Source organism: Nerophis ophidion, linkage group LG09 (genome assembly GCF_033978795.1).
Source record: "Nerophis ophidion isolate RoL-2023_Sa linkage group LG09, RoL_Noph_v1.0, whole genome shotgun sequence".
Taxonomy (NCBI): domain Eukaryota; kingdom Metazoa; phylum Chordata; class Actinopteri; order Syngnathiformes; family Syngnathidae; genus Nerophis; species Nerophis ophidion.
In genome coordinates this window covers 47870072-47896011 of record NC_084619.1, presented here as the reverse complement: position 1 = coordinate 47896011, position 25940 = coordinate 47870072, and the positions used below count along the sequence as shown (strand labels likewise).

The 25940-nt window shown below is 38.0% G+C and overlaps 1 protein-coding gene across 3 annotated transcripts in view; it reads left to right on the top strand.

Annotated features, from left to right (window-relative positions):
• birc6 (baculoviral IAP repeat containing 6) overlaps positions 1 to 25940 on the top strand; it is a 191471-nt gene that overhangs the window by 137555 nt on the left and 27976 nt on the right. For all 3 annotated transcript variants that reach the window (XM_061911095.1, XM_061911094.1, XM_061911093.1), the window contains 5 exons: positions 14572 to 14794; positions 15280 to 15425; positions 16972 to 17082; positions 20686 to 20903; positions 24403 to 24564. In XM_061911095.1, the coding sequence (XP_061767079.1) occupies positions 14572 to 14794; positions 15280 to 15425; positions 16972 to 17082; positions 20686 to 20903; positions 24403 to 24564 (860 nt within the window). The remainder of the gene's footprint in view (positions 1 to 14571; positions 14795 to 15279; positions 15426 to 16971; positions 17083 to 20685; positions 20904 to 24402; positions 24565 to 25940) is intronic.

The following is a 25940-nucleotide window of genomic DNA, read 5'->3' as shown; positions in this document are numbered from 1 at the left end:
TTCTCTCCAGTGGACATTTGATTTTGGTCATTTTTGTCAGACATAAATAGCCTTGTTTAAACTGCAGTAGCTACCTGCTGGTTTTAAAGGCCGGCTGCAAAAAGCTAGTGAAAGGTCGTCTATATGGCAGATCTCAAGTGTTCTACGAATATGCTGCAAATATATTTTGTCAACTGAACCCGGTGTAGTGTCATACTGGCATGGTCTACAAAAACCTAGTTGCCACTGTATTTGACATGTATAAACAACTGAATTGATGTCAAAAACATTTTCAATCCATATTTATTTATAAAACACCTAAAACCATGTTTGATATGTTATTAGGAAATCTCAGCAAATATTAAAAGGATTTAGAGTGGCAGTTGATTGGTCCTGGTTGGGTTCTTGCTCATGTTGATCATGGTCTAGCAGTAGATTGTCCATGCTGCTTTACCCAGCCCTTTGTTATCTTTCCAGCTCACTACTGTGATTTATTTTTTTGTTCATATCATCACTTGGACACTTCCTGTCCATTTTGTCCCTTCACTCACTGAGGATGAGGTCCATGTCAAACTTGTCCATCAAGTGTTGATCTCCAATTTCTAGTCCTCCTCCTTGTCTTACGTGGATGCGGTTGTCGTCTGCTTGTCCACTACAATGTGGTGTAGATATACACAAAAACAATGACAAACAGGTTGAGGAAAGTGCCAACAATGCCAAGCATGGCCAAGATAGACTCCTCTTGCTCCTCCTTGAGCTCCAGTGCTCGCACATCATCAAGGGTTACCACTGTGGTGCCCATAATGCTGCAGGTCACCTAATCTGTCAAGATGATTCGTATCTGGGGGGAAAGAAGAAGAAATTAAAATCTCAATATTATAACGAAGACAAATTAATTAGGTTGAAAGTGAGCAGATCACCCTGATAATTTTACCATATTAAAAACAGTTGTTGGATAACGATCCTTTCACCAAACAATGCAAAATTTACACACCCGTACTTGGGGCTTACCACAAGTAGTAGCTAAGATCCCTGACCACAGCAGGCTTTATACCAGCCATTGCTCAGCACCAACCTCGGATTATTTGAGATGAAACTGTTAAATCACCAGTGGTTATGCTTAGTAGCAGTCGTGCCTGTCAAAAGAAGCATGATTAAATGCTGCCATTAGAGCCTTTCACATCCGCCCACTCATTTTCATGTGCTGTAAATGATTAAACATCTCAGGTACTCAATGTAGTTGTTGAGCATCCGTCACGTCTTCCTCATGAAAGAAAAGACGAAGATTGTCTTCTGTATTTCCTAATAGAAAAATGTTTCCAAAAAAACGGTGTTGGGTGTATTTGTGAATGAAAAGCTTTCTACAATCCTTTCCTTTTAAACCCCAAGCGTTCACTTGTGAATCATATATGGCATTTGAAGTCAATAAAGCATGATTTAAAAGAAGAGTCTTATCTTAAGAGAAGGATGAAAAACATTGTTTTTCACCATGCTGTTTACGTCCTCTTAAAAACACATTGGCTTTATTACAGGAGAAGGGAGACAGTCTCTCAATGTAATCTCAGTGATTGGTCAACAATAAGGGGAGGAAAAAAAGGCGACAGTGTCACTGTACTTCAGGGAAAAGCATGTTGTTTCTTTCAGTTCATAGCGCCACCAGTCTAATGTCCCTGCAATCAGACCCTCCCTTGTTGGGATTATTCCAAAATATAGTTTTAGTATCAGTAGTTGTGCCATGGTTTAAGAAATAAGGATGAACCCATGTTTGTCTCACTTGATCTTTCTTCTCTTGTCTCAACTCTTCTACACAATCATCCAAACTCCCTCCTCATATTGTTGATAGATTTACACACCGCGCTTGTTCTGCCGCTTCCATCTTGCCTGCGTCGGATTCCTGTAGGAAACCGTGCAATTAGGGCTTCTCAATAAAGTCTCCTGCTCAGTCTGGAAGCATCCAACCCCAACTGATGCATCATTATGTCTGCGAGGCGTGTCGATTTCCCTGCACGTGTCTTTATGCCATCGAGCCTCCTCCAAGTATGTCCCTGAATTACGCAGGTCTGGTTGACCATATTCCAGAGGAGCACAAAAAGTCAAAATATTCCATGGATTAGATGACTGTGAGGAGGTAGTCGCAGAGCCAGATAATCAGAATGGCAGTAGGGATCTTCACCCACCGCCAGTGACTGCAATGTTACGGTGGCTCCTCAACACCAGCGAGACACCGTGGGAAGACTGTGCATTGCATAACCAAGCAGAATGATGGAGAGAGAGAGTGGGAATGGCTCCTGATGGCTGTGGCAATGAAGGCGGATGGGGAGAAGGGGGGTTATGTGGGAAGAAGAAAGCAGGGTGGGGGAAACATTGCTCACGATTACGGTTTCCCCCTCCCCTCTCCCTGCTGTGAGGGCTGCTTCTGCACACACAAGCCAAGCTTCCACCTGAAAAACATAAATGTAGAAAAAGGAGGTACAATCATCCCTAATGTCTGTTTGTATTCAGTGAATACTGTCATCAGCTGCTGTTTTTGGGCAGAGGGATTGCACAGCGGTAAAATTAAGGTGCTTGAAGCAAACTGGAAGACAAAGCAGGAGGCAGTGAAAAGACACACGGGGCATTATCTCCAAAGTGTGCATTCTTTAACAGCCACCATGCCCGCTTTGTTGTCTGGTCTTTGTTTGCTGTAAAACTGTAACATCATCATGTGCATGCTAACTCAGAGGTCTGCATCCTTTTGCTGTGACTCCAGCTGGTTTATGCTTCTGAGTACTTGTCGCTATGTTGTCTTTTAATAAATTGTCATGAGCCTTTGAGTTCTGTGTAGGATATGAGCGCATGCCGTTCAATTCTCGGCGGAGGCGTTAAGGGCAGTGTGTTTCACTGTATTCCAGGCCAGGACCCCCAAACTGAAGTAGAGTTGGAGTGGTGATTGCCTACTTATTTAATTTGTCTAAAATGTTGGTCGTCGTCGTTGTTGTTGTTGTTGTTGGATGGACAGGAGATTGAAGGTAGTCCTCGGATTATGAATGCGTTCAATTTAAAGACATTGATGTAAGCCAAGTTCTATAGTGTAAATCAGATATTTTACTTAAATGTACACACATTAACCCCCAAGTCATTCACACTGTACACAAAACACATGAAATACACTTGAAATAGACAAATAGATTAAATACAATAATTAAATTAAACAATATTAAAAAGAGAACAACTATTTAACAGGTACTTATCTAAAACAATCCTTTTTTGTATCAAACTTTGACTCCCACCATCATGTCATACATTACATTCTTCAAGCTCTCCAAAGCAAATCGAACCAACTTCACAATAATACATCCTGCTTGTAAAACATCCTGCCCGACTCTATTCAACTAATAAATAACATTAATATAGATAAGACACAGATACAATGATGAATACTTACTTTTATACCTTATTCCTTCCGTACCAAGTCTCTAGCAAATAGATTACATGTACAGTCAAGTAAAAATACAAATTTTAGTGTGTATGATATTCTGACACTAAAATGTATTGGTGTGAAATTGTGTTTTTTAAAGCTAATTAAATTTATGCAAGAAAGTAATAATCTGCAAAATTTGATTTAATCTAATTTTTTTTACGGTACTTAATGAAATACGGTATGGACTTTATGCCTATTATAAAGGTTTGACATTTGATTTTAAAACAGGAAAAAAAAGGATGCAGTTACTCTGTTTCTTTTGAACAGGAATTCCAGCCTTGTGGGCTAGTACATTCGTGAGGGACTAAAAATGATGAGCATGCAAAAAGCTAGCTGCGTCGGCTGAAAACGGACACCCGGAAGGCCTGTGAAAACAAAAGGACTATCAAGAACTAGTCGCGACCCAGAAAAGGACAAGCAGTAGAAAATGGATGGATGGATAGATTAAGGCTCAGTCCCATTACACCCCCTCACTTACCACTGGCTCTCACCACTACACCCTCAAAATGAAGCAACAAGGAGTAGAGCTTTGTAATCTTCCCTAAGATATGGGACATCACTTGCTACGTCACGTTCGGGCACGTAAGCAACTACATAGTTACGTTTGCACATATGTCCCACCTCGTTGTCCCGGCACCAATATTTTTGTACCAAAATGTACATTATGTATTTCAATACTGTTTGACACTTTTCAAAATAAAGGACCACAGAACATTTCCCTATTGGCTTCCTTGTAACAGAACATTCATAATAAAACAAATGATTAAACATGTTTCTTATTGCACGCAAAGAACAATTTTAAAAGATTGAAATTAAATACACATTAAACACATGGGCTTTTCTTATTGCTCTCAAAGAACAGTTTATTTATTATTAATTGTTTTACATATTAGATAAAGCCTGCCATAATCTAAAATTAGGTTACATTAAAATAGAAAGCCTCATTTACATTGTATTAAATGCTTCATTATTTCCAATTTTGATCTGTGCTTTAAGACAAATACAATCATTAGTAAATACCGAAAATAATAAGGCTAAAAGTACACAGAAAAGACAAGTAGCAGATAAAACACACAATGTTTAAGATAAAACACGAATGAAATAGTGGGTATTTGTTATTAAATTCAGTCAATTCACTTGCATTAGTTTACGCTATACAGGAGGTTTTGACTGAGCTAATAAGTTTCAAAAATCAGTAGTTGTTTGAACAGCCATGTAAAATAATAACCGGTATTTTCCAAAGGTAGTAGTCCATCCATCCATCCATCCATTTCAACCGCTTGTCCTATATATAGTAGTTTAGTATCGGTGTAACGTACAACCCTGTAGTCCCACCATTACACAAAAAACCCGGCAGCAGTGGAGTTAACGGCTGAGATAGTTTTTGTAATCATTCATCATGGTTTGGTAGAAGAATAAACTACGAACTACGCGAAGAAGAAACTGCCATCTACAACTGTTTTTCACACAACACAACTTGCTAGAATCTACACCCGTGTGTGTGTGTCTGTGCGCGTGTGCGTATATATATATATATATATATATATATATATATATATATATAGTGAAGAAAATACATATTTGAACACCCTGCTATTTTGCAAGTTCTCCCACTTACAAATCATGGATGGGTCAGAAATTTTCACGGTAAGTGCATGTCCACTGTATAAGAGATAACCTAAAAAGAAAAATCCAGAAATCACAATCTATGATTTTTTAACAATGTATTTGTGTGATAAAGCTGAAAATAAGTATTTGAACACCAACATTAATATTTGGTAGAGTAGCCTTTGTTTGCAATTACAGAGGTCAAATTTTTCCTATAGTTCAGGGGTAGGGAACCTATGGCTCTAGAGCCAGATGTGGCTCTTTTGATGACTGCACCTGGCTCTCAGATAAATCTTAGCTGACATTGCTTAACACGATAAGTAATGAATAATTCCGCTGGTAATCACAGTGTCAAAAATAACGTTCAAAATACAAAGCATTCTCATGCATTTTCATCCATCCATCCGGTTCTACCGCACCTGTTCAAGAAGTGGAATTAATCTTAAGAAGTGTTTTATTTATTGTTGGTTAGCTTCAGAATAACAATGTTATTATAAAGAATAAAATACTTATTATACTCTAAAAATGTTGGTCTTTCTTAAAAATGCACCCGTATAGTTGTATTCAGTGTTAAAAAAAAGAAATTATATGGCTCTCACGGAAATACTTTTAAAAATATTTGGCTTGTATAGCTCTCTCAGCCAAAAAGGTTCCCAACCCCTGCTATAGTTCTTTACAAGGTTTGCACAGACTGCAGGAGGGATTTTGGCCCACTCCTCCACACAGATCTTCTCTAGATCAGTCAGGTTTCCGGGCCGTCGCTGAGTAACAGACTTTGAGCTCCCTCCAAAGATTTTCAATTGAATTTATGTCTGGAGACTGGCTAGGCCACTCCAGAACTTTGATATGGTTCTTACAAAGCCACTTCTTGGTTTTCCTGGCTGTGTGCTTTGGGTCATTGTCATGTTGGAAGATCCAACCACGACTCATCTTCAATGATCTGACTGAGGGAAGGAGGTTTTTGTCCAAAATCTCACCATACATGGCTGCAGTCATCCTCTCCTTAATACGGTACAGGCGTCCTGTCCCATGAGCAGAAAAACACCCCCAAAGCATGATGCTACCACCCCCATGCTTCACATTAGAGATGGTGTTCTTAGGATGGTACGCATCATTCTTCTACCTCCAAACACGCATAGTGGAATTATGACCAAAAAGTTCAATTTTGGTCTCATCCGTCCACGAAACTTTCTCCCATGACTCCTCTGGTTCATCCAAATGGTCATTGGCAAACTTAAGACGGGCCATAACATGTGCTGGTTTAAGCAGGGGAACCTTCCGTGCCATGCAAGATTTCAAACCATGACGTCTTAGTGCAGGTGTCGGGAACCTTTTTGTCTGAGAGAGCCAAGAAGCCAAAAATTTAAAATGTGTTTCCGTAAGACCCATATAATATTTTTTTTTAACACTGAACACAACTAAACGCGTGCATTTTTAAGTAACATTTCTACTGTATAGTAGGTATTTTATTCTTTGTAATAACATTGTTATTCTGAAGCTAACTGTAAGGGGGCGTGACCTGCGGGCCTGCAGCGAAGCGGGGTGTTGCCAGGACCGGCCTCGAAATTAGCGACAGGTGCGTACCTGCCGCTCTGTTATAAGCAGCAGGCAGGAGGAGAGACGGGGCTGGGGCTGGAGCCAGAGTGCGAGCAAGAACGAAAGAGAAAAAGACAATTGCTGGAAAGCAACTGAGAGACTTGGATGGATTAAAAATGCACGAGAATGTTTTATATTTTGAACGTTATTTTTAACAATGTGATTACAAGTGGAATTATTCCTTACTTATCGTGTCAAGCAATGTCAGCTCAGATTTATCCGAGAGCCAAATGCAGTCATCAAAAGAGCCACATCTGGCTCTAGAGCCATAGGTTCCCCACCCCTGTCTTAGTGTATTACCAATAGTGACCATGGAAACAGTGGTCCCAGCTCTTTTCAGGTCATTGACCAAGTCCTGCTGTGTAGTCCTGGGCTGATTCCTCACCTTTCTTAGCATCATTGAGACCCCAGGAGGTGATATCTTGTATGGGGCTCCACTCCGATTGAGATTGACCGTCATGTTTAGCTTCTTCCATTTTCTGATGATTGCTCCGACAGTGGACCTTTTTTCACCAAGCTGCTTGGCAATTTCTCCAGAGTCCTTTCCATCCTTGTGGAGTTGTACATTTTTGTCTCTGGTGTCTTTGGACAGCTCTTTGCTCTTAGCCATGCTGAATGTATGGGTCTTACTTATTGTATGGGGTGGACAGGTGTCTTTATGCAGCTAATGACCTCACACAGGTGCATCTGATTCAGGATAATACAGTGGAGTGGAGGAGGACTTTTAAAGGCGGACTAACAGAATTCTAGCTGATTGACAGGTGTTCAAATACTTATTTTCAACTGTATCACACAAATAAATTGTTAAAAAATCATAGATTGTAATTTCTGGGGTTTTATTTTTAGGTTATCTCTCATACAGTGGACATGCACCTACCGTGAAAATTTCAGACCCCTCCATGATTTCTAAGTGGGAGAACTTGCAAAATGGCAGGGTGTTGCAATACTTATTTTCTTGACTGTGTGTATATATATATATATATATGGTGCTTTCAGCCCCTTGCCAATTTTGTTAGCCTAATGCGGCCCCACAGTCAAAAAGTTTGGACATTCCTTCCTTTTTTTCTCTTTCGCCAAGGGCTCGCTCTCCCCCCTCCAAAAACCATCTTGCGTAGCGTGCCTTGCACTTCCAAAAAGTACTACTCGAACAGTACTGATGTCTTTGAAAGGGTTTTGCGGAAATTAAGGCCTTAAATGGCATTAACAAACATTACCGATGTCCAGAATCTTTTAAAAATGTGTAAAATTGTAGGCCTGGGCCTATATAAGTAAATAATAAATCAATTGATTGAATGATAGATGAAAATTAAATCCATTAAGAGTGGATCAAATAGAGCAAGATCTGGGGAAAAAACATTGTTGTCAGCATCCATGCTAGGGCTTTATCAATCCGTGCATTTGCTCAGTGCAGACGTGCTCATGTGTACAAATCAACCAATCATCAATCAAAGTTTATTTCTATAGCCCTTATCACAAGTGTCTCAAAGGGCCATTGCACCCGGGGGACCGGTGCAATGGACATCGAGTAGATCTAGTACACAGCATTGCTGCTGCTGCGACACGCTACTTAAACTGCTAGCAAAACAACTAGCCGGTCACCACGGATTTTATTTGAACAATTAAAGATAGAAACTTGATAGTAAATAAACTCAATATTGTGCTCATTCAGGTCTATTGTGTTTTAACGTTTAGGGGACGTGCTGTAATGAAATAAGTAAACCTATTTCATTGGCAGTATAGCGTTTGGATACAGGGGCTACAATTAGAGACGTGACTTTTGCAAACTTTTGTTGACGTCTCTTTCAAGTGAACAATGAGAACCAATAGCAGTTGTAATTTGTTCGTTTGAGAGCCGTTCTTTATGCAAATTGCCCACACTGCCTCCTCAGAATCAGAACGACAATCAGAATCAAAAGCTTTATTGAAGGAGTAACGACATCACGGCGTTAGAGTTGTCTCCGACGGCTCTATTCATGTGAAAGCTATCAAGCCACGCAGTCAGACGCAGGCATTTTACTTTGGGGAGGAGTTTAATTAGCACCTGAAATTACTGGAGCCTTTTAGCCGCTGTGTTTGGAATTAGAAAGACATATTAGCAACTTGAAAAGAAAACAAAATAAACTAAAGTCAAATGAAACGAACATGTAACGCATAAACATTTGAACGCACGTCCACGCAATTCACGGGGGGAGTGATGACAAGCAAGATAAAGCGTATATAGTGATTGTCAAAGAAAAGGGAAATGGCACCATTTTGTGGAATGTTCAAAATGGAAACAAAAGCCAAATTAGATTATCAATATTTCAAAAATAATTCTCACCATTAGTGTCTTTATTGGTGTAATGGAAGGGGTCACCATCGCGGTGCCCGTAAGGACCAGATGAGTCGCCCGCTGGCCTGTTCTAAAAATAGCTCAAATAGCTGCACTTACCAGTGAGCTGCCTCTATTTTATTTTATTTTATTTATTTACTAGCAAGCGGTCTCGCTTTGCTCAACATTTTTAATTATAAGAGAGACAAAACTCAAATAGAATTTGAAAATCCAAGAAAATATTTTAAAGACTTGGTCTTTACTTGTTTAAATAAATTCATTTATTGTTTTACTTTGCTTCTTATAACTTTTAGAAGGACAATTTTAGCGAAAAAATACAACCTTAAAAATGATTTTAAATTTTTTAAAAACATATGTAGCTGAGATAGGCGCCAGCGCCCCCCGCGACCCCAAAAGGGAATAAGCGGTAGAAAATGGATGGATGGATGGAAAACATATGCCTTTTTACCTTTTAAATTCCTCCCTCTTCTTTCCTGACAATTTAAAATTTAAAGCCCAACAGGCTGCACCAAACTTTTGGTGCCTTGTTGACACAGAAAAGTACAGAGGTGTATGCGCAGCAGCTATGAAGGTTGCAAGCATGTTTGGTTCAACTTATCTTTGTGAATACGCGTTTTCTGACATGAACTTCATCAAGAACAAACACAGAACACGCCTCACTGATTCACATCTGCAACACTCACTCAGACTTGCAGTGTGAAGTTACACACCAGAGCATGCAACGCCAGGCTTCCCACTAACTGACAAAGAAACAGATAACAGATTTGGTGTCCAGTTCAGTGTTACATGATTTGTTTAAAAAATTTGAGAGTTACTTTTGTATTTTACATGAGTTATTATTTGTACAAACATGGGGCAAAGTAATTTACTTTTTGTTAAAAAATGTTAGTGGCTAGCTAGTTAAAATGGGATATTGTGATTTCACAAGACTGTCTTAGAAGTGATCATTTGAAAATATTCAATTTGAAAAATGTGCACTTAGAGAAAATATAAAAATAAACTGTTGCATATTGATATTTATCTGTTTCTATATATATTTATTGTGAGAAATCATTAAGATGATCAGTGTTTCCACAAAGATAAATATCATTAATTATTAATAATAACAGAGTTAAAGGTAAATTGATCAAATTGGCTATTTCTGGCAATTTATTTAAGTGTGTATCAAACTGGTAGCCCTTTGCATTAATCAGTACCCACGAAGTAGCTCTTGGTTTCAAAAAGGGTCGGTGACCCCTGGTGTAATGTATACATTTTGATTTACCTTATTATTGCCACAAGTAATTGTTTCTTTGATGAAATTAGTTACTAAAAAAACATTTCCGTCTGTGCTTTCATTCCTTTTGTTTTGTTACACTAAGACGGCGTCTGCGAATACATGCTGCTTCTGACGAAAAGGGAAGCCGAGAAGGAGAACCCAAAAATGCTACCGAAGAAAAAGATAAAAGCTATTGCTGGTCACCAGACTAGTATCGCAGCTATATTTTATGCTTTCACTAATAATGATCAGATGTGCGATAGTACCTCAACATCCCCTATACAAACTTTGGTCTACATCTTTCTCCCAACATTTGCACTACTCTACTAAAAACAAGCACATTGATTGCGGTTAAGAATATTTTTTGTGTTGAAATCAGCCCTTCAATTGATATTATTTGGTACTCGTTTTGATTTGAATTCTACTAATTTATTTAGTTGTTATTTATGTTGTTATAAAATGCCATTTTATGTCCTGCCTTTGTTAAAGTTTGGTTTAATTTCAGATACATTTCCTGCATAAATCAATATGTCTGTTATAATAACCATATCATAAGATACCACCAGCAAATTCATCCAATACAACATTTTTTGAAAAATAAGAATGCGATTTACAAAGAGATGCATATTCTAAAGGGGCTCAGCTATTTGCAACTTGCACGGTTAAACTTAACAAAAACACCACCAGTTATCTTACATTACAAATAGTTACGTCATTACGTGCTAAAAGCTTTAAGTGATCAGAATATAATGCTTAAAACCATTTGAAATGTTTGCGCTCCCTAGGTATCTGCGTAAAGGTTCGAAACAGCACTTTTTAGTGGAATCCACTGATTTTTGCCACGACCGACTCGTATCACCACCTGTGGGTCTTGGGTACTCAGGAAATTGAAAACCTAACAACAGCACTGCTCATTCTAGCATTTGTATAAGTAGCATCTGTTACAATGACCATTTCTCAGATGATATCATTGTTGATGACTGAAATGCTGATAGCAACCCAACCTGTGTGTGAGTGGCATGACCTAGTATAACTTGAGTTCAGAATGCTGTGGAACAGGGATGTTAAATTGAGGGTTGCATTTTGGCTTATGATAGCACTGTGTTTATATGTATGAGTGTACGTGTGTGTTACTGTGTACATTGTTTGACTTAATAAAACATTTTATATTATGATACATATTGTATTAAAAAAAAAAAAAAATTGCGCTACCAAAACATTTGTATCTGTGATCCAAGTGAAAAAGCTAGCTGTACAGCCCTGCCTATTTAGCATAATTAAGTTATTGACCTTTCCAATTAAAATGTTAACAAAAAATTACATTGTTAAAAAATGTTTATTGCGTTTTAAAGGGCCTCTTGCGTTGTTATTATATTATGATTAGTGCCCAATATTGGCCAAAGTTAATGTAAACTTTTCTTATATTCAATATTATCATTGTCAAATGCTTAAAATTAATTTTCAAATCTACAAGATTCCATGCATCCATCCATATTGTCCTGCTTGTCCCTCTGAGGTTTATCATTGTCAAATGTTTACAATGTTGTCTATACAGACATCTGCATGCTTTTGACTATATATACAGTTGTGATCAAAATTATTCAACCCCCACACAATTTTGGTGTTTTAGCAAGTTGGACATTTATTTCGTATTTTGTTTATAGTCATATCAAATGAAGATGCATTAAATAGACAAATGCAACTTGAATTACAACATTATATTTTGTGACATACCAAACAGTGTCATTTCTCTTAATATCTCATTGACAAAATTATTCAACCCCTTGAAGATCATAACTCTTAAGAACAGAATTTGAATAAGGTCTTTTCAATCAGGTGTTGAAAACACCTGTAGATGTGATTAGAACCATAACAAGCAACAATTAAACTGATTGAAAAAGACTGTGACGCTCAGCTTCTTGTAGATGGTCAATGGTATATTTGCAACATGGTGAAGTCCAGGGAGTGGTCAAAGAAGTCAAGAGAGGAGGTAATTTCTCTTCATAAGAAAGGATATGGATATAAGAAAATAGCAAAGACATTACACATTCCAAGAGACACAGTTGGGAGCATAATTTGCAAGTTTAAAGCTAAAGGCACAGTGGAAACACTACCTGAGCGTGGTAGAAAGAGGATGCTGTGTGCAACTGCTGTCCGGTATTTGAAGCGCACAGTGGTGAAAAAACCCCTGTTAACAGCTGAGGAACTACAACAGGACATTGCAGAGGGGAGAACGCAGGTTTCGTCCCAGACAATAAGGCACGCACTACGAGATGAAGGCCTCCATGCCAGAACTCCCAGGCGCACCCCACTTCTGACTACCAGGCACAAGAAAAATAGACTCCAGTATGCCAAAAATCATCTGGACAAACCCCAAAGGTTTTGGGAAACTGTTCTATGGAGTGATGAGACAAAACTGGTACTCTTTGGGCCTATGAATCAACGTTATGTCTGGAGGAGAATAAATGAAGCTTACAAAGAGAAGAACACCTTGCTTACTGTTAAGCATGGTGGGGGGTCAATCATGCTCTGGGGCTGTTTCTTTGCCTCAGGTACCAGCAATCTCCAGCGCGTTCAAGGCATTATGAATTCTATTTCCTACCAGGATATATTAGCTGCAAATGTCATGAAGTCAGTGACGAAGCTGAGGCTTGGGAGACATTGGACCTTCCAACAGGACTACGATCCCAAGCATACCTCCAAATCAACATCAGAGTGGTTGCAGAAGAAGGGCTGGAAGACTCTGGAGGGGCCTTCACAGTCGCCAAACCTAAATCCCATAGAAAACCTGTGGTGGGACTTGAAGAAGGCAGTTGCAGCACGCAAGCCCAAGAATATGAATGAACTGGAGGCCTTTGCCCAAGAGGAATGGGCTAAAATACCTGTAGATCGTTGAAAAAGCTTGTGTCCGGTTATGTATCACGTTTGAAGGATGTAATTACTGCCAAAGGGTGTTCTACTAAGTACTAAAGATGCATGTTACTAGGGGATTGAATAATTTTGTCAATGACATATTAACAAAAATTTCCTTTTTTGGTATTTTGTAATATACAGTGTTACAATTTAAGTTGCATTTGTCTATTTGACATATCTTTATTTGATATGACTATAAACAAAATACGGAATAAATATCCAATTTGCTAAAACACCAAAATTGTGTGGGAGTTGAATAATTTTGATCACAACTGTATGATAACGTTCTGCAGTAGGGGCGTTACATTTGTTTTAAAATGTATTAAAAAGCATTCGATTTTCTGAAACATGACAATTATGTATTTAACATAGGCCTGGGCGTTAATCATTTCATTGATTAACTTAAGTTTTTTTTGTTGCAGGCGATTTAACACATAAAAAAGGTGATGTCTCCTCTTGCTCCGAAGGATTCTTTTGGAACTTCTGCCCTCCCCGTCATTGTCTTCCCGTAGATTCACACACATAGCAACAACATACTACTACGAGAGCGAGATGTTTGGTGTTGAACTTCTGCCGTAGATTCTCATTGTTTGACAAATACGGGTTCATTTGAGCCTTGTGAAATATTTTCTGTATTCAGGTTTATCTTTTCAAAGTCTATTATTCCATCCCATTGAGTTGAAGACATACCGTATTTTTCGGACTATAAGTCGCAGTTTTTTTCATAGTTTGGCCTGGGTGCGATTTATACTCAGGAGTGACTTATGTGTGAAATTATTAACACATTACCGTAAAATATCAAATAATATTATTTAGCTCATTCACGTAAGAGACTAGACGTATAAGATTTGATGGGATTTAGCGATTAGGAGTGACAGATTGTTTGGTAAACGTATTGCATGTTCTATATGTTATAGTTATTTGAATGACTCTTACCATAATATGTTACGTTAACATACCAGGCACGTTCTCAGTTGGTTATTTATGCGTCATATAACATACACTTATTCAGCCTGTTGTTCACTATTCTTTATTTTAAATTGCCTTTCAAATGTCTATTCTTGGTGTTGGGTTTTATCAAATAAATTTCCCCAGAAAATGTGTCTTGTACTCCAGTGCGACTTATATGTTTTTTCCCCCTTCTTTATTATGTATTTTCGGCAGGTGCGACTTATACTCCAGAGCGACTTATACGCTGAAAAATACGGTTCTCATATTGTTAATAAGGTCATTATATTACATTATAATTATGAAGTCCTTATCTTTTATCATATTTTGATTCATGTTGTTGGACAGTATTTGTCATTTACATTTTTTTTTTTTTACCATTTCTGGGCAGTATTGATGTTTATTTTGCCACAAAAAATTATTTTGTTTTCTGTTCAGCAATCTTTGACATTGAATGTGATATTTTGTTGTTTGTAGTTCTGGACATGGCACGTCATGTGCCTCTGTACCGGGCGCTGCTGGAGCTGCTGAGGGCCATATCAACCTGCACATCTCTCGTGCCGCTCTTACTGCCGCTGTCTGGTGACCGAGGGCAGGAGGAGGAAGAGGATGACGAAGAGAACTCTGAGGGACAGACTTCTGTTGGGATGCTGCTGGCCAAGATGAAGACATGCGTGGACACATACACAAACCGCCTCAGGTTAGATAGAACAAACTTGCTAAATTGATGACTCTGCGAAGTGTGACACAAATGAATGAGTGCATTCTAGGCACTGAAACACGGTCTGTTATTCGAAATGATTAAAAACAATGTGTTCCTGATGTAAAATCGTTCCAATTGTAAGATTTTACTCTTAATAAGTAAGAGGTTTCATTTTTTTTATTTTTTATTTTGGGGTCAAATTCCAAGTTGTTCAACCTCCAAAGATAATTTTCAACCATTGTTTCCCTATTAATTAGTTTTGATACATAATACTTCAAATTAAATTCAAATTAATTCACATAAGAAAATGTAAACATAACAAAACAACTTTGTATTAGGGGTCTGCCTCCTAAAAAATTCTGCTCTGGTCGCCAATTTAGCCTTGTGTCACGTCTGTTATAGTTTCCTCCAAATGTGTAAATAATGTATTGATTGTGCAGTCTGTGGTGTACTACAACTGAGTAAAAGTTTCTGTATTCCAGGTCAAAGAAGGATAAGAGCAAAGGTGTTGTAAAGACAGATAGCTCGGATCCAGAGCCTGAGGGCCTGACCCTGCTGGTGCCGGACATCCAGAGGACAGCTGAGATAGTCCATGCCGCTACCACGAGCCTGCGGCAAGCAAACCAAGGTACGCACGTGAGGATTCCTACTTCAATTGTCCAACAGGAGATTTCCCCTTCTGATCGAAAACGTGGGTTAAATCCTCAGCCAATAAAATTACAACATGAAGCAGGTTACATTTTCAGTTTTGTTTCCTACCTTAAACGGAGTGCAAACGAGTACTCACACAAGGCCAGTCATCCATGAGAAAAGGGGTACGTGCCTGGGCCCAATTAAAACCTGAAGCACGGCATGTTTGGTGAATGTGAGTGCACTGATCGTGCCAAAGCCTGGAACCAGAGGAGCAGCTGCGATACAGTTGATTACGCTGCACGTGCACTGGAAAGGAGGTATCACATTAAAGGGACATAAACTGCATGCACGTTTGTGCTTGTACCCCTCAAAGCTGCAAACCAAGGGGAAACACAGTATTGCAATGTCATATTGTGTCCACGTAGCCGGTTTTAGTCAAATTAATTGAAATATATGTTCAGTCAAAACTGTCTATGGCAACCACTCAAGGGACACAGAAAAGTTACTACTCCAGACAGATGGCCATGACGAACTTGCGTTGAACTTTCTGCAGGAAAGCACAAAACAATTCATATTGTTGCAAGTTTGTCCTAAAAACAGTAAACATTGAAATAACATCAGCTGATCTCTAAATTCCATCAAGTGCACTTTTGTAACAGCTGCGAAGCCGATATTTTAGGTTTCCGCTTTAGTCATTAGTCAACTTCCAGAAGCTTTGCTGCATTGCATGTGTACCCGGTCACATCTCCAACGCTCAGCAGCAAATATGTAAGGATTCCATTTTCACAAGATTCCACTGCAAAGCCGCAGATTGGCACTGATGAGGTAGCCACAGACAGGAAGTACAACACAAACTAAATAATCATACGGATTTTCAGAATGAAACGCTCGGTATTCAATAGTAGCTTACTCATGTTAACAGCCCATAACTCAAGGATAAAAAACAAATCCATGCAAGTCCATCCTCATCCCCTTCTCCAGTTGGAGCTTCTTTCTGCCTGTTTGTTTTCAAATTTATCTCACATACCAATCGTCTCGTGCCATTTCACTGGGAAAAGTGAAGTGACAAAGTGAAGTCATGTCGCACTATGCAGCCGGTGAATGTTAGAGGAGCAAGTAGCAGCACAGCCACAATGCAAACACCTTCAGTGAAATGTGGGGCTGAGACTCAATCTATCAACATCATCATTGCATCACATTTTGATAATAGTGGCCACTATATGGCGTAAGAAAAAAAAACTACTCCAGGTGGAAATATGAGTGACCACTGGCAGCGTGAAAACAGATAGCCGCTAACAGGTTTGGCTGTAAATAATCCATTGTTCATTAAGGACAACAGTTTTGGGTGAAGGTCTTTGTTCTTGTTAACTGTTGGAAGTGGTTCAAATTAATCAAAATTTGAGAAGATGTTTTGTTCTTTGTAGAGTTGTGATTTCAAAAAGAAAAGAAGAGTATGCAGCATTGCAATGGCATTTGTTTCAATGAGGAGCGCAGAATTGTTCACTTTCACAATTTTTTTTTTCATCCCTCCTGTTGAACAGAGAGGAAACTCGTAGAATCTTCAAGGAAGGTGTCCAGCAGACCCAAGCCCCTTTCCATCCTGCGCTCTCTTGAAGAAAAATATGTTGCTGCCGTGAAGAAGCTACAATTTGGTGAGATTTTTATTATTTTGTTTATAAATGTTTACATCTGCAATGTTATGTTTATTTTTATGTGTGTGTATATACGTACAGTATATAGAAAATTATATAAGGATTACCACCCTTTGCTCTGATTACTGTTTTGCACACTCTTGGCATTTTCTCGATGAGGGCTTTCACTTCACAGGTGCTATAGTTTTGATGCCTTCAGTGACAATCTACGATGTAAATATTCATGAAAATAAAGAAAATGTATTGAAATGAGAGCATGTCAAAATTAACGCATTCACTATGAATTCTTTAAACGACACACATATTTTTACGCGTCCGACTTCTTTTTGACCTTTGGGCCATTCCGTAGCATGGGAAAATGTAACGGCGTCTAGTTACTGTTGAGACACAAGCGAGCAAAGATGCAATAAAAAAAGGGTACAATATGAAACTCCTATATCCAGAGCCACGACAAGTCGTTCTGTCGACAAGACTATTTTCTAATCGATCACCGTGAGACTACGTCACTTAGCGAATGCGTGCTGGCATGCTTTGCCGCTTGCAAAGACAGGCTTATTTTTTGTGTTTAGATTCAGTTTACTGCATTGGTAACTAGGGATGTAACAATATCAAAATCTCACGGTACAATATTATCACCTTTGCTGCTTCTAAATGGGTTGACATCCAAAATTGTTTGTTTTTCCATTTCCACTGTTTAATATTGAAATATGTGTCTTATCTTTCCATGCAGAGGTAAATGTTTAGTGAGAACATTAAGATTACAGACCAACTGACTGGTTGTATGAAGAATATAATAAACTTAGATACAGGTTGACAATGCAAGCCTGAGAGCCTGCAGGCATGACAAATATTCCCAAACACGAAAGTAAAAATTGATGTGTATGTGGGATTTTTTTGCTGACAGTATGTGTACTCCAGTTGTAGCAAAACGAGAGCGGAAAAAGCACTGATAACATTCCCACATAATTATAGTAAAGTATGATCTGCACATTTTTTAGATATAGGTTCAGTTTTATGGAATATGTTATCAATCAGATGACATACCATACACCAATGATTTCCATAGAAATCCCAACTCAACGTTCCTCATGAAAGGGACACAAGAGGAAATAGTTAAAATCGTGAAAAAAATGCAAATCCAAAACGTCAATCGATTGTAATCGAATTGATAGGGAAATGATAAAAAAAGGGTATTGAAGAGATCTCGGGACCATTACTGTATATCAGTAGCCTATCATTTCAAACAGGCAATTTCCCAAACAAGATGAGAGAATAGCTAAAGTTGTACCAATGTATAAGACCTGAAACGAACACCAATTTATTATTTTAGTTTCTTACTTCCAGAATTTTCTAAAATCCTTTAAAAATCATTCCAATTACATATTGGACAAATGTATAAACAAACATATAATACTTGCTGAGAACCAATATGGATACAGTGATATTTCAACATCAATGGAAATAACAGGAAATTTCCAAGATAGTTATCGGTGTGCAGCAGCAGGGTTTATGGATCCAACTAAAGTATTTGATACAGTTAATCACAATATGTTAATCAAACATTTTGAACGGTATGGCATCAGAGGGTTGCTGTTAAACTGGATAAGAGGTTACTTAACCAACATGAAGCAATATGTAAAACTAGGCAAACATATCTACAACGCTAAATATATCCTGTGGTGTACCTCAGGGATCAATACTGGGACCAAATGTATTCAATTTTTACATAAGTACAAGTGATTGTCACACACACACTAGGTGTGGTAAGATTATCCTCTGCATTTGACCCTGATATTGGTAAAGTTACAAAATAATTAAAGTTAGTATTATTCGGGGACGATACAACATCATTTTGTCCAGGAGAGAACAGACCTAAACTAGTACCTATAATAACAGAAGCAATGAATAAATTAAAGAGATGTTTTGACAAAAACAGACTATCCTTAAACCTCAGTAAAACTAAAATAATGCTTTTCAGTAACAGCAGATGGGAGAGTCAAAAACAAATACAAATGGACAAAATAGACATTAAAAGAGTAAATTGAATCACATTTTAGGTGTAATGCTTTATGATAAAAGGAACTGGAAATCTCATAAAAATATACACTATAAGGTGGCAACCAATATGTCAATGAATAAAGCTGAATATGTATTGAACCAAAAGTCACTTCATATTCTTTACTGCTCGCTAGTGTTGCCATATCTGATTTACTGTTTACAAATACGGGGCAGATAACTACAAAAGTACATTCCCGGAACTAACCGTGTTACAAAAAAGATCAGTTAGAATAATTACAAAATGTTGGATATAAAGAACAGTCAAAACCTTCATTTATTGATTTTAAAATATTGGAATTCCACAGTACACTGAATTTGCAAACGGCTAAAATAATGCACTAAAAAACTATAACCTGCTACCCAAGAACATACAGCAATACTTCTCAACAAAAGAGGAGAAATACAACCTCAGAGAAAAGTGTAACTTAAAACATTTGTATGCATGTACAACACTTAAACCTTTACAGTATAAGCATGTGGAATTCAGTTATGGACTGGATTAAGTAAAGAGATCAGTGTAATCATAAAATCCAATTTAAGAAACTGTCAGCTCAAAGTTTTTGCGGAGTACAAGGAAGAAGAAATTTGATAAACGTCTTGAAGCTTGCTGAAAATGAAGACATGATAAAGGAATTAGAACCATGATAAACATTCTGAATTTACTGATAATTGTATTCATCTCACTAAATGAAATACAACTTACTTAACTAGTACTTGTTTTTTAATGATTTATATTGTATACCCGGTATATATTACTGTATATTGTGAATACATTGAAAACAGGAACTGAACATAAGTGTTAGCAATTTCTATGTAATGGAAAAGGTGTAGAAACAAATAAGCTATGACTCATCCTACTCCTTTTTGAAAATGTTGAAAATAGAAACTGGAAATTGTGATGTATCATGTTGAAATTGTATGCATGTTCGAAATAAACTCACACCATACCATACACGATACATTTGATACACATTTTTAAATCAAATAGTCATCCTCATAAAGGACCTGTTTGATAGGTGAGTAAAAATCAATCAATCAATCAATGATTATTTATATAACCCTGAAACACTAGTGTCTCAAAGGGCTGCACAAACCACAACACAAACCACAACGACATCCTCGGTAGAGCCCGCATAAGGGAAAGGAAAACTCAAACGCAGTGGGACGTCGGTGACAATGATGACTATGAGAAACCTTGGAGAGGACCCCCCCAGGCGACCGAAAGCAATGGATGTCGAGCGGGTCCAACATGATACTGTGAAAGTTCATAGAAAATACTATTAAAGTTCAACACAGCCGTTAGAGTCTAGTCCAAAGTGGATCCAACACAGTAGCGAGAGTCCCGTCCATAGTGGAGCCAACAGGGAACCATCCCAAGCGGAGGCGGGTCAGCAGCGCAGAGATGATATGATTTATTCTGTCGGAATACTTTATTCACTTTTCTCCAAGTACAAAGTCACCTTTTGTGTTAGGATCAAATACATATTTCACTCAATTTTATCTATTTTGCAAAAAACATAACATTTTGATTTCTTATCTGTCCAGACACGTTTGAAATGGTGTCGGAGGATGAGGACGGGAAGTTGATGTTTAAGGTCAACTACCATTACATGTCTCAGGTGAAGAATGCCAACGATACAAACAGTGCGTCCAGATCTCGCCGTCTTGCCCAGGAGGCCGTCACCCTTTCCACCTCTTTGCCTCTGTCGTCGTCATCGAGCGTATTTGTCCGCTGTGATGAGGAGAGGTTGGACATCATGAAGGTAAACCTGACAAAACAACACAAAAACATGGGGTTGGCTTTCAGTTTGCGGAACTCGTTTATGTCCGTGCCTCTGACTGGCTGACGAAAATAACTTAAATCAAAAATAAAATCTACTTTTGCCTGCTCAATTACTTGAAACTTTGTCAGGGTGCATTAGTAGACTGAATGATGATAATCTTATTAGGATATGGTAAATGTTTTCATTTTTACATTAGATGTTTTGTACTCAATCAATCAATCAATCAATGTTTATTTATATAGCCCCAAATCACAAATGTCTCAAAGCACTGCACAAATCATTACGACTACAACATCCTCGGAAGAACCCACAAAAGGGCAAGGAAAACTCACACCCAGTGGGCAGGGAGAATTCACATTCAGTGGGACGCCAGCGACAATGCTGACTATGAGAAACCTTGGAGAGGACCTCAGATGTGGGCAACCCCCCCCCCTCTAGGGGACCGAAAGCAATGGATGTCGAGCGGGTCTAACATGATACTGTGAAAGTTCAATCCATAGTGGCTCCAAGACAGCAGTGAGAGTCCCGTCCACAGGAAACCATCTCAAGCGGATCAGCAGCGTAGAGATGTCCCCAACCGATACAGGCGAGCGGTCCATCCTGGGTCCCGACGAGCGGTTCATCCTGGGTCTCGACTCTGGACAGTCAGTACTTCATCCATGGTCATCGGACCGGACCCCCTCCACAAGGGAGGGGGGGACATAGGAGAAAGAAAAGAAGCGGCAGATCAACTGGTCTAAAAAGGAGGTCTATTTAAAGGCTAGAGTATACAGATGAGTTTTAAGATGAGACTTAAATGCTTCTACTGAGGTAGCATCTCGAACTGTTACCGGGAGGGCATTCCAGAGTACTGGAGCCCGAACGGAAAACGCTCTATAGCCCGCAGACTTTTTTTGAGCTCTAGGAATCACTAATAAGCCGGAGTCTTTTGAACGCAGATTTCTTGCCGGGACATACGGTACAATACAATCGGCAAGATAGGCTGGAGCTAGACCGTGTAGTATTTTATACGTAAGTAGTAAAACCTTAAAGTCACATCTTAAGTGCACAGGAAGCCAGTGCAGGTGAGCCAGTACAGGCGTAATATGATCAAACTTTCTTGTTCTTGTCAAAAGTCTAGCAGCCGCATTTTGTACCAACTGTAATCTTTTAATGCTAGACATTGGGAGACCCGAAAATAATACGTTACAGTAATCGAGACGAGACGTAACAAACGCATGGATAATGATCTCGGCGTCTTTAGTGGACAAAATGGAGCGAATTTTAGCGATATTACGGAGATGAAAGAAGGCCGTTTTAGTAACGCTTTTAATGTGTGACTCAAAGGAGAGAGTTGGGTCGAAGATAATACCCAGATTTTTTACAGAGTCACCTTGTTTTATTATTTGGTTGTCCAATGTTAAAGTTGTATTATTAAATAGAGGTCGGTGTCTAGCAGGACCGATAATCAGCATTTCCGTTTTTTTGGCATTAAGTTGCAAAAAGTTAGCGGACATCCATTGTTTAATTTCATTAAGACACGCTTCCAACTGACTACAGTCCGGCGTGTTGGTCAGCTTTAGGGGCATGTAAAGTTGGGTGTCATCAGCATAACAGTGAAAGCTAATACCGTATTTGCGTATGACGTCACCTAGCGGCAGCATGTAGATGCTGAAGAGTACAGGGCCAAGGACCGAACCCTGGGGAACGCCACACGTTACCTTAACATAGTCCGAGGTCACACTGTTATAGGAGACGCACTGCATCCTATCAGTAAGATAAGAGTTAAACCATGACAGGGCTGAGTCTGAAATACCAATTCGTATTTTGATACGCTCTAATAAAATATAAATACTACCACATTCACTCACCTGCCAGTCATTTCCAGTTGTTTCACAAACATAAAATAAGACACCTGGAAAGTTTATTCTGCCAAAAATGTGTTTTCCCCCTTTCATGTCATAAAGATTAGAGAAAGAGGGAGGCTAAGAAAATAAATCATCAGAATTGCTTTTCCTCTGAGTTTCCTCTGGGGGCTTCTGTTGGTCCACACAGCAACATCAGCAAAAAGTAGCCTGACTTCAGGGGTCAGCGTGTAATGCCCCTCACAGACATAGCTTTAATTCCAGCCAGTGTCTGTTTTTTTTTGTCTTGAAACACCCTCATTCCACAAGAAGTGCAGTAAAATTTTACAGTCGAAAAATGTATGTCAGAATATTCTTAATTTTATACTGAACAAAAATATAGATACGACACTTTTGCTCCCATTTTTCCTGAGTTGAACTCAAATATCTAAAACTTTTACTATATACACAAAAGACCTATTCCTCCCAAATTTTGTTCACAAATCTGTCTAAATCTGTGTTAGTGAGATCTTTTTTCTTTGCCAAGATAATCCATCCCCCCTGACAGGTGTGACATATCAAGATGCTGATTAAACAGCGTGATTATTAATGAATTGTAAGTGTATGAATTCATTTCCAGTGCTTTCACATTGGAAAACAAAATGGTTTAACTCACTACATACACCAGGAGCCACTCAATTGCAAACTAATTGAAAAAAATAATAGACTCAATATTTATTTATTTTAATTTTATTTTTTCCCCCTTGGCCTCAGTCTGGACCACCTCTCCAGAGGCCCAGGCTTAGACCGATTTTTTTTATTTTATTTCATTTTATTTTAATCTTTAATTTTTTTCTCCCATTCTCCCCCTTCTTTACCTGTATCTCACCTTTTTTGTAAGGGGCGCCGGAAGTCGGCAGACCCGTCAGCAATCTGTCTGTTCTGTCTCCCTGTAATGTTTGTCTGATCTTGAATGGGATTGTGCTGAAAATTGTAATTTTCCTGAAGGAATAAATAAAGTACTATCTATCTATCCATCTATCTATCTATCTATCTATCTATCTATCTATCTATCTATCTATCTATCTATCTATCTATCTATCTATCTATCTATTAAGCACTCTGCACCTTTTGCAAGAAAACACTTCTATGGAAAATCTAAAAAATGGCTGTTAAGATGGTTTTTATTATTTTTTTCAATTAGTTTATAGTAGAGTGGCTTCTGGTGTATGTAATTAGATGAACCATTTTTTTTTCCAATGTGAAAAAGCAGTGAATGAATTCATCTACTTACAATTCATTCTGGCCCTCTAATTTTCCTTTCTTTGTACTTTTTTATTCCGTATGGTGGGTCTTAAATTATTTTCAATATGGTCTTTTAAAAGTCTTGAATTTTACTTGATGAAACCTGCTGAGGGCCTAAATTATTATCTTTCAATCTAACACGTATAATATTTGTCATCTTTATTAACAAATAATGCTTTTTCTTTGATAAATTAGCTTGTTCAAATAAATGCTAATGAAAGCAATAAGGTATCAGTCAACATTTTCCGTTAAATTCTTCATTGTTTATGTTATCTACACCATTATAAACAATTTAGAATTGTCTTTGGTTTCCTCACTGACAATTTCTTTCCTTGTGATGATTTCATCAGGTTCTCATCACCGGCCCAGCTGATACGCCATACGCCAATGGCTGCTTTGAATTTGATGTATATTTTCCACAAGATTATCCCAATTCTCCTCCATTGGTGAACCTGGAAACGACCGGTGGACACAGCGTTCGCTTTAACCCTAACCTCTACAATGATGGCAAAGTGAGTGGAAATATTATCTTGATTTGGTTTAGGTTTATATCGAACCTGTATGCAGTCACAATACATATTCTCATTTCTCTTTACAACATGCCCGAAATGGAGTAGTAAGAAAGAAGCAAAGCTTATTTAATCCTACCCGATTTCTAATTTATTGCTATTACTGATACATATGACCACTTTATATTCTGATTTTGTAACACAATTTACATCAAAGAAATACAGTACAACAGTTGTTATGGTAGACCCTTAAGTCAATTATAATACTCACAATGAGTTATAGATCATTTTCAGTAAGCTTCAAGACGTTTATCAAATTTCCTCTTCCTTGTACCCCACAAATACTTCCAGTTTGAACAGCCGCTTAGACTCGATCATTATATTAAATTGTTAGATTTATTTGCTTAATAAATTCTATAATGTAATGCCACATACTGATGTACTAAAGTTCTTAAGTGTTGTTGTACGTGCATTAAAATGTTTAGGTTACATTTTTTTCCAAGGTTATATTGCTCCTATTTTGTTGAGAAATACTTGTGTACAGTCTTGCGCTGCAGGTTATAGTTTGCTTTTTACATCATTTTAGCTTTTTACAAATGCACCATTTCATTGAATTTCAATATTTTTGATTCAATAAGTGAAGGGTTTGTATGTTCTCTGCTGTATATCCAACATTATGTACTATTCTGACTAATATTTTTTGTAACAATTTTGTGACTGTAATGCACTTTTGTAATTATTTCGCCATATTTCTGCAAAATAACTAAAATATGGTAACACTAGAGGCAGTAAAGAATATAGAGTATTTTGGTCCTATTATTGATCCCTGGGGAATGCCACAAGATATCTACTGTGACTCTGTTGATGTTATACTCCCCGAACTTCACGTATTGCTTCCTGTTGGTTAAGTAACTTCTTATCCAGATTAAAACCAATCCCCTGAAGCCATACTGTTCTAATTTGTTAATTAAGATTATTATGATCGCATGTGTCAAATGTTATTGTTAGGTGCATAAACACTGCCACTGCACACTATTGCATTGGTAATTTCCAGTTATTTTGATTAATGCCATTGATGTTGAGATGTTAGTTCTGTATCCGTATCTGTATTGGTTCTGCGCTAATATTCCACTTGGGTTTATGAATCTATCTAATTTGTTATTGAATAGTTTTTCTATGATTTAAAACATATTTTGGAAGTAAAGAAACAGGTCTATAGTTTGTAAATTGGTGTTTGTCACTGGTTTCATGAATCGACACAACTTTGACTGTGAACATGGTTCGTAAATCAAAAAGTTTGTATAGTGAAAAAAATGTCTCCATAAGAAACAATGTAATATGGATGATGGGTTCAAGCCTCGAAAAAGTCTATATTCCAG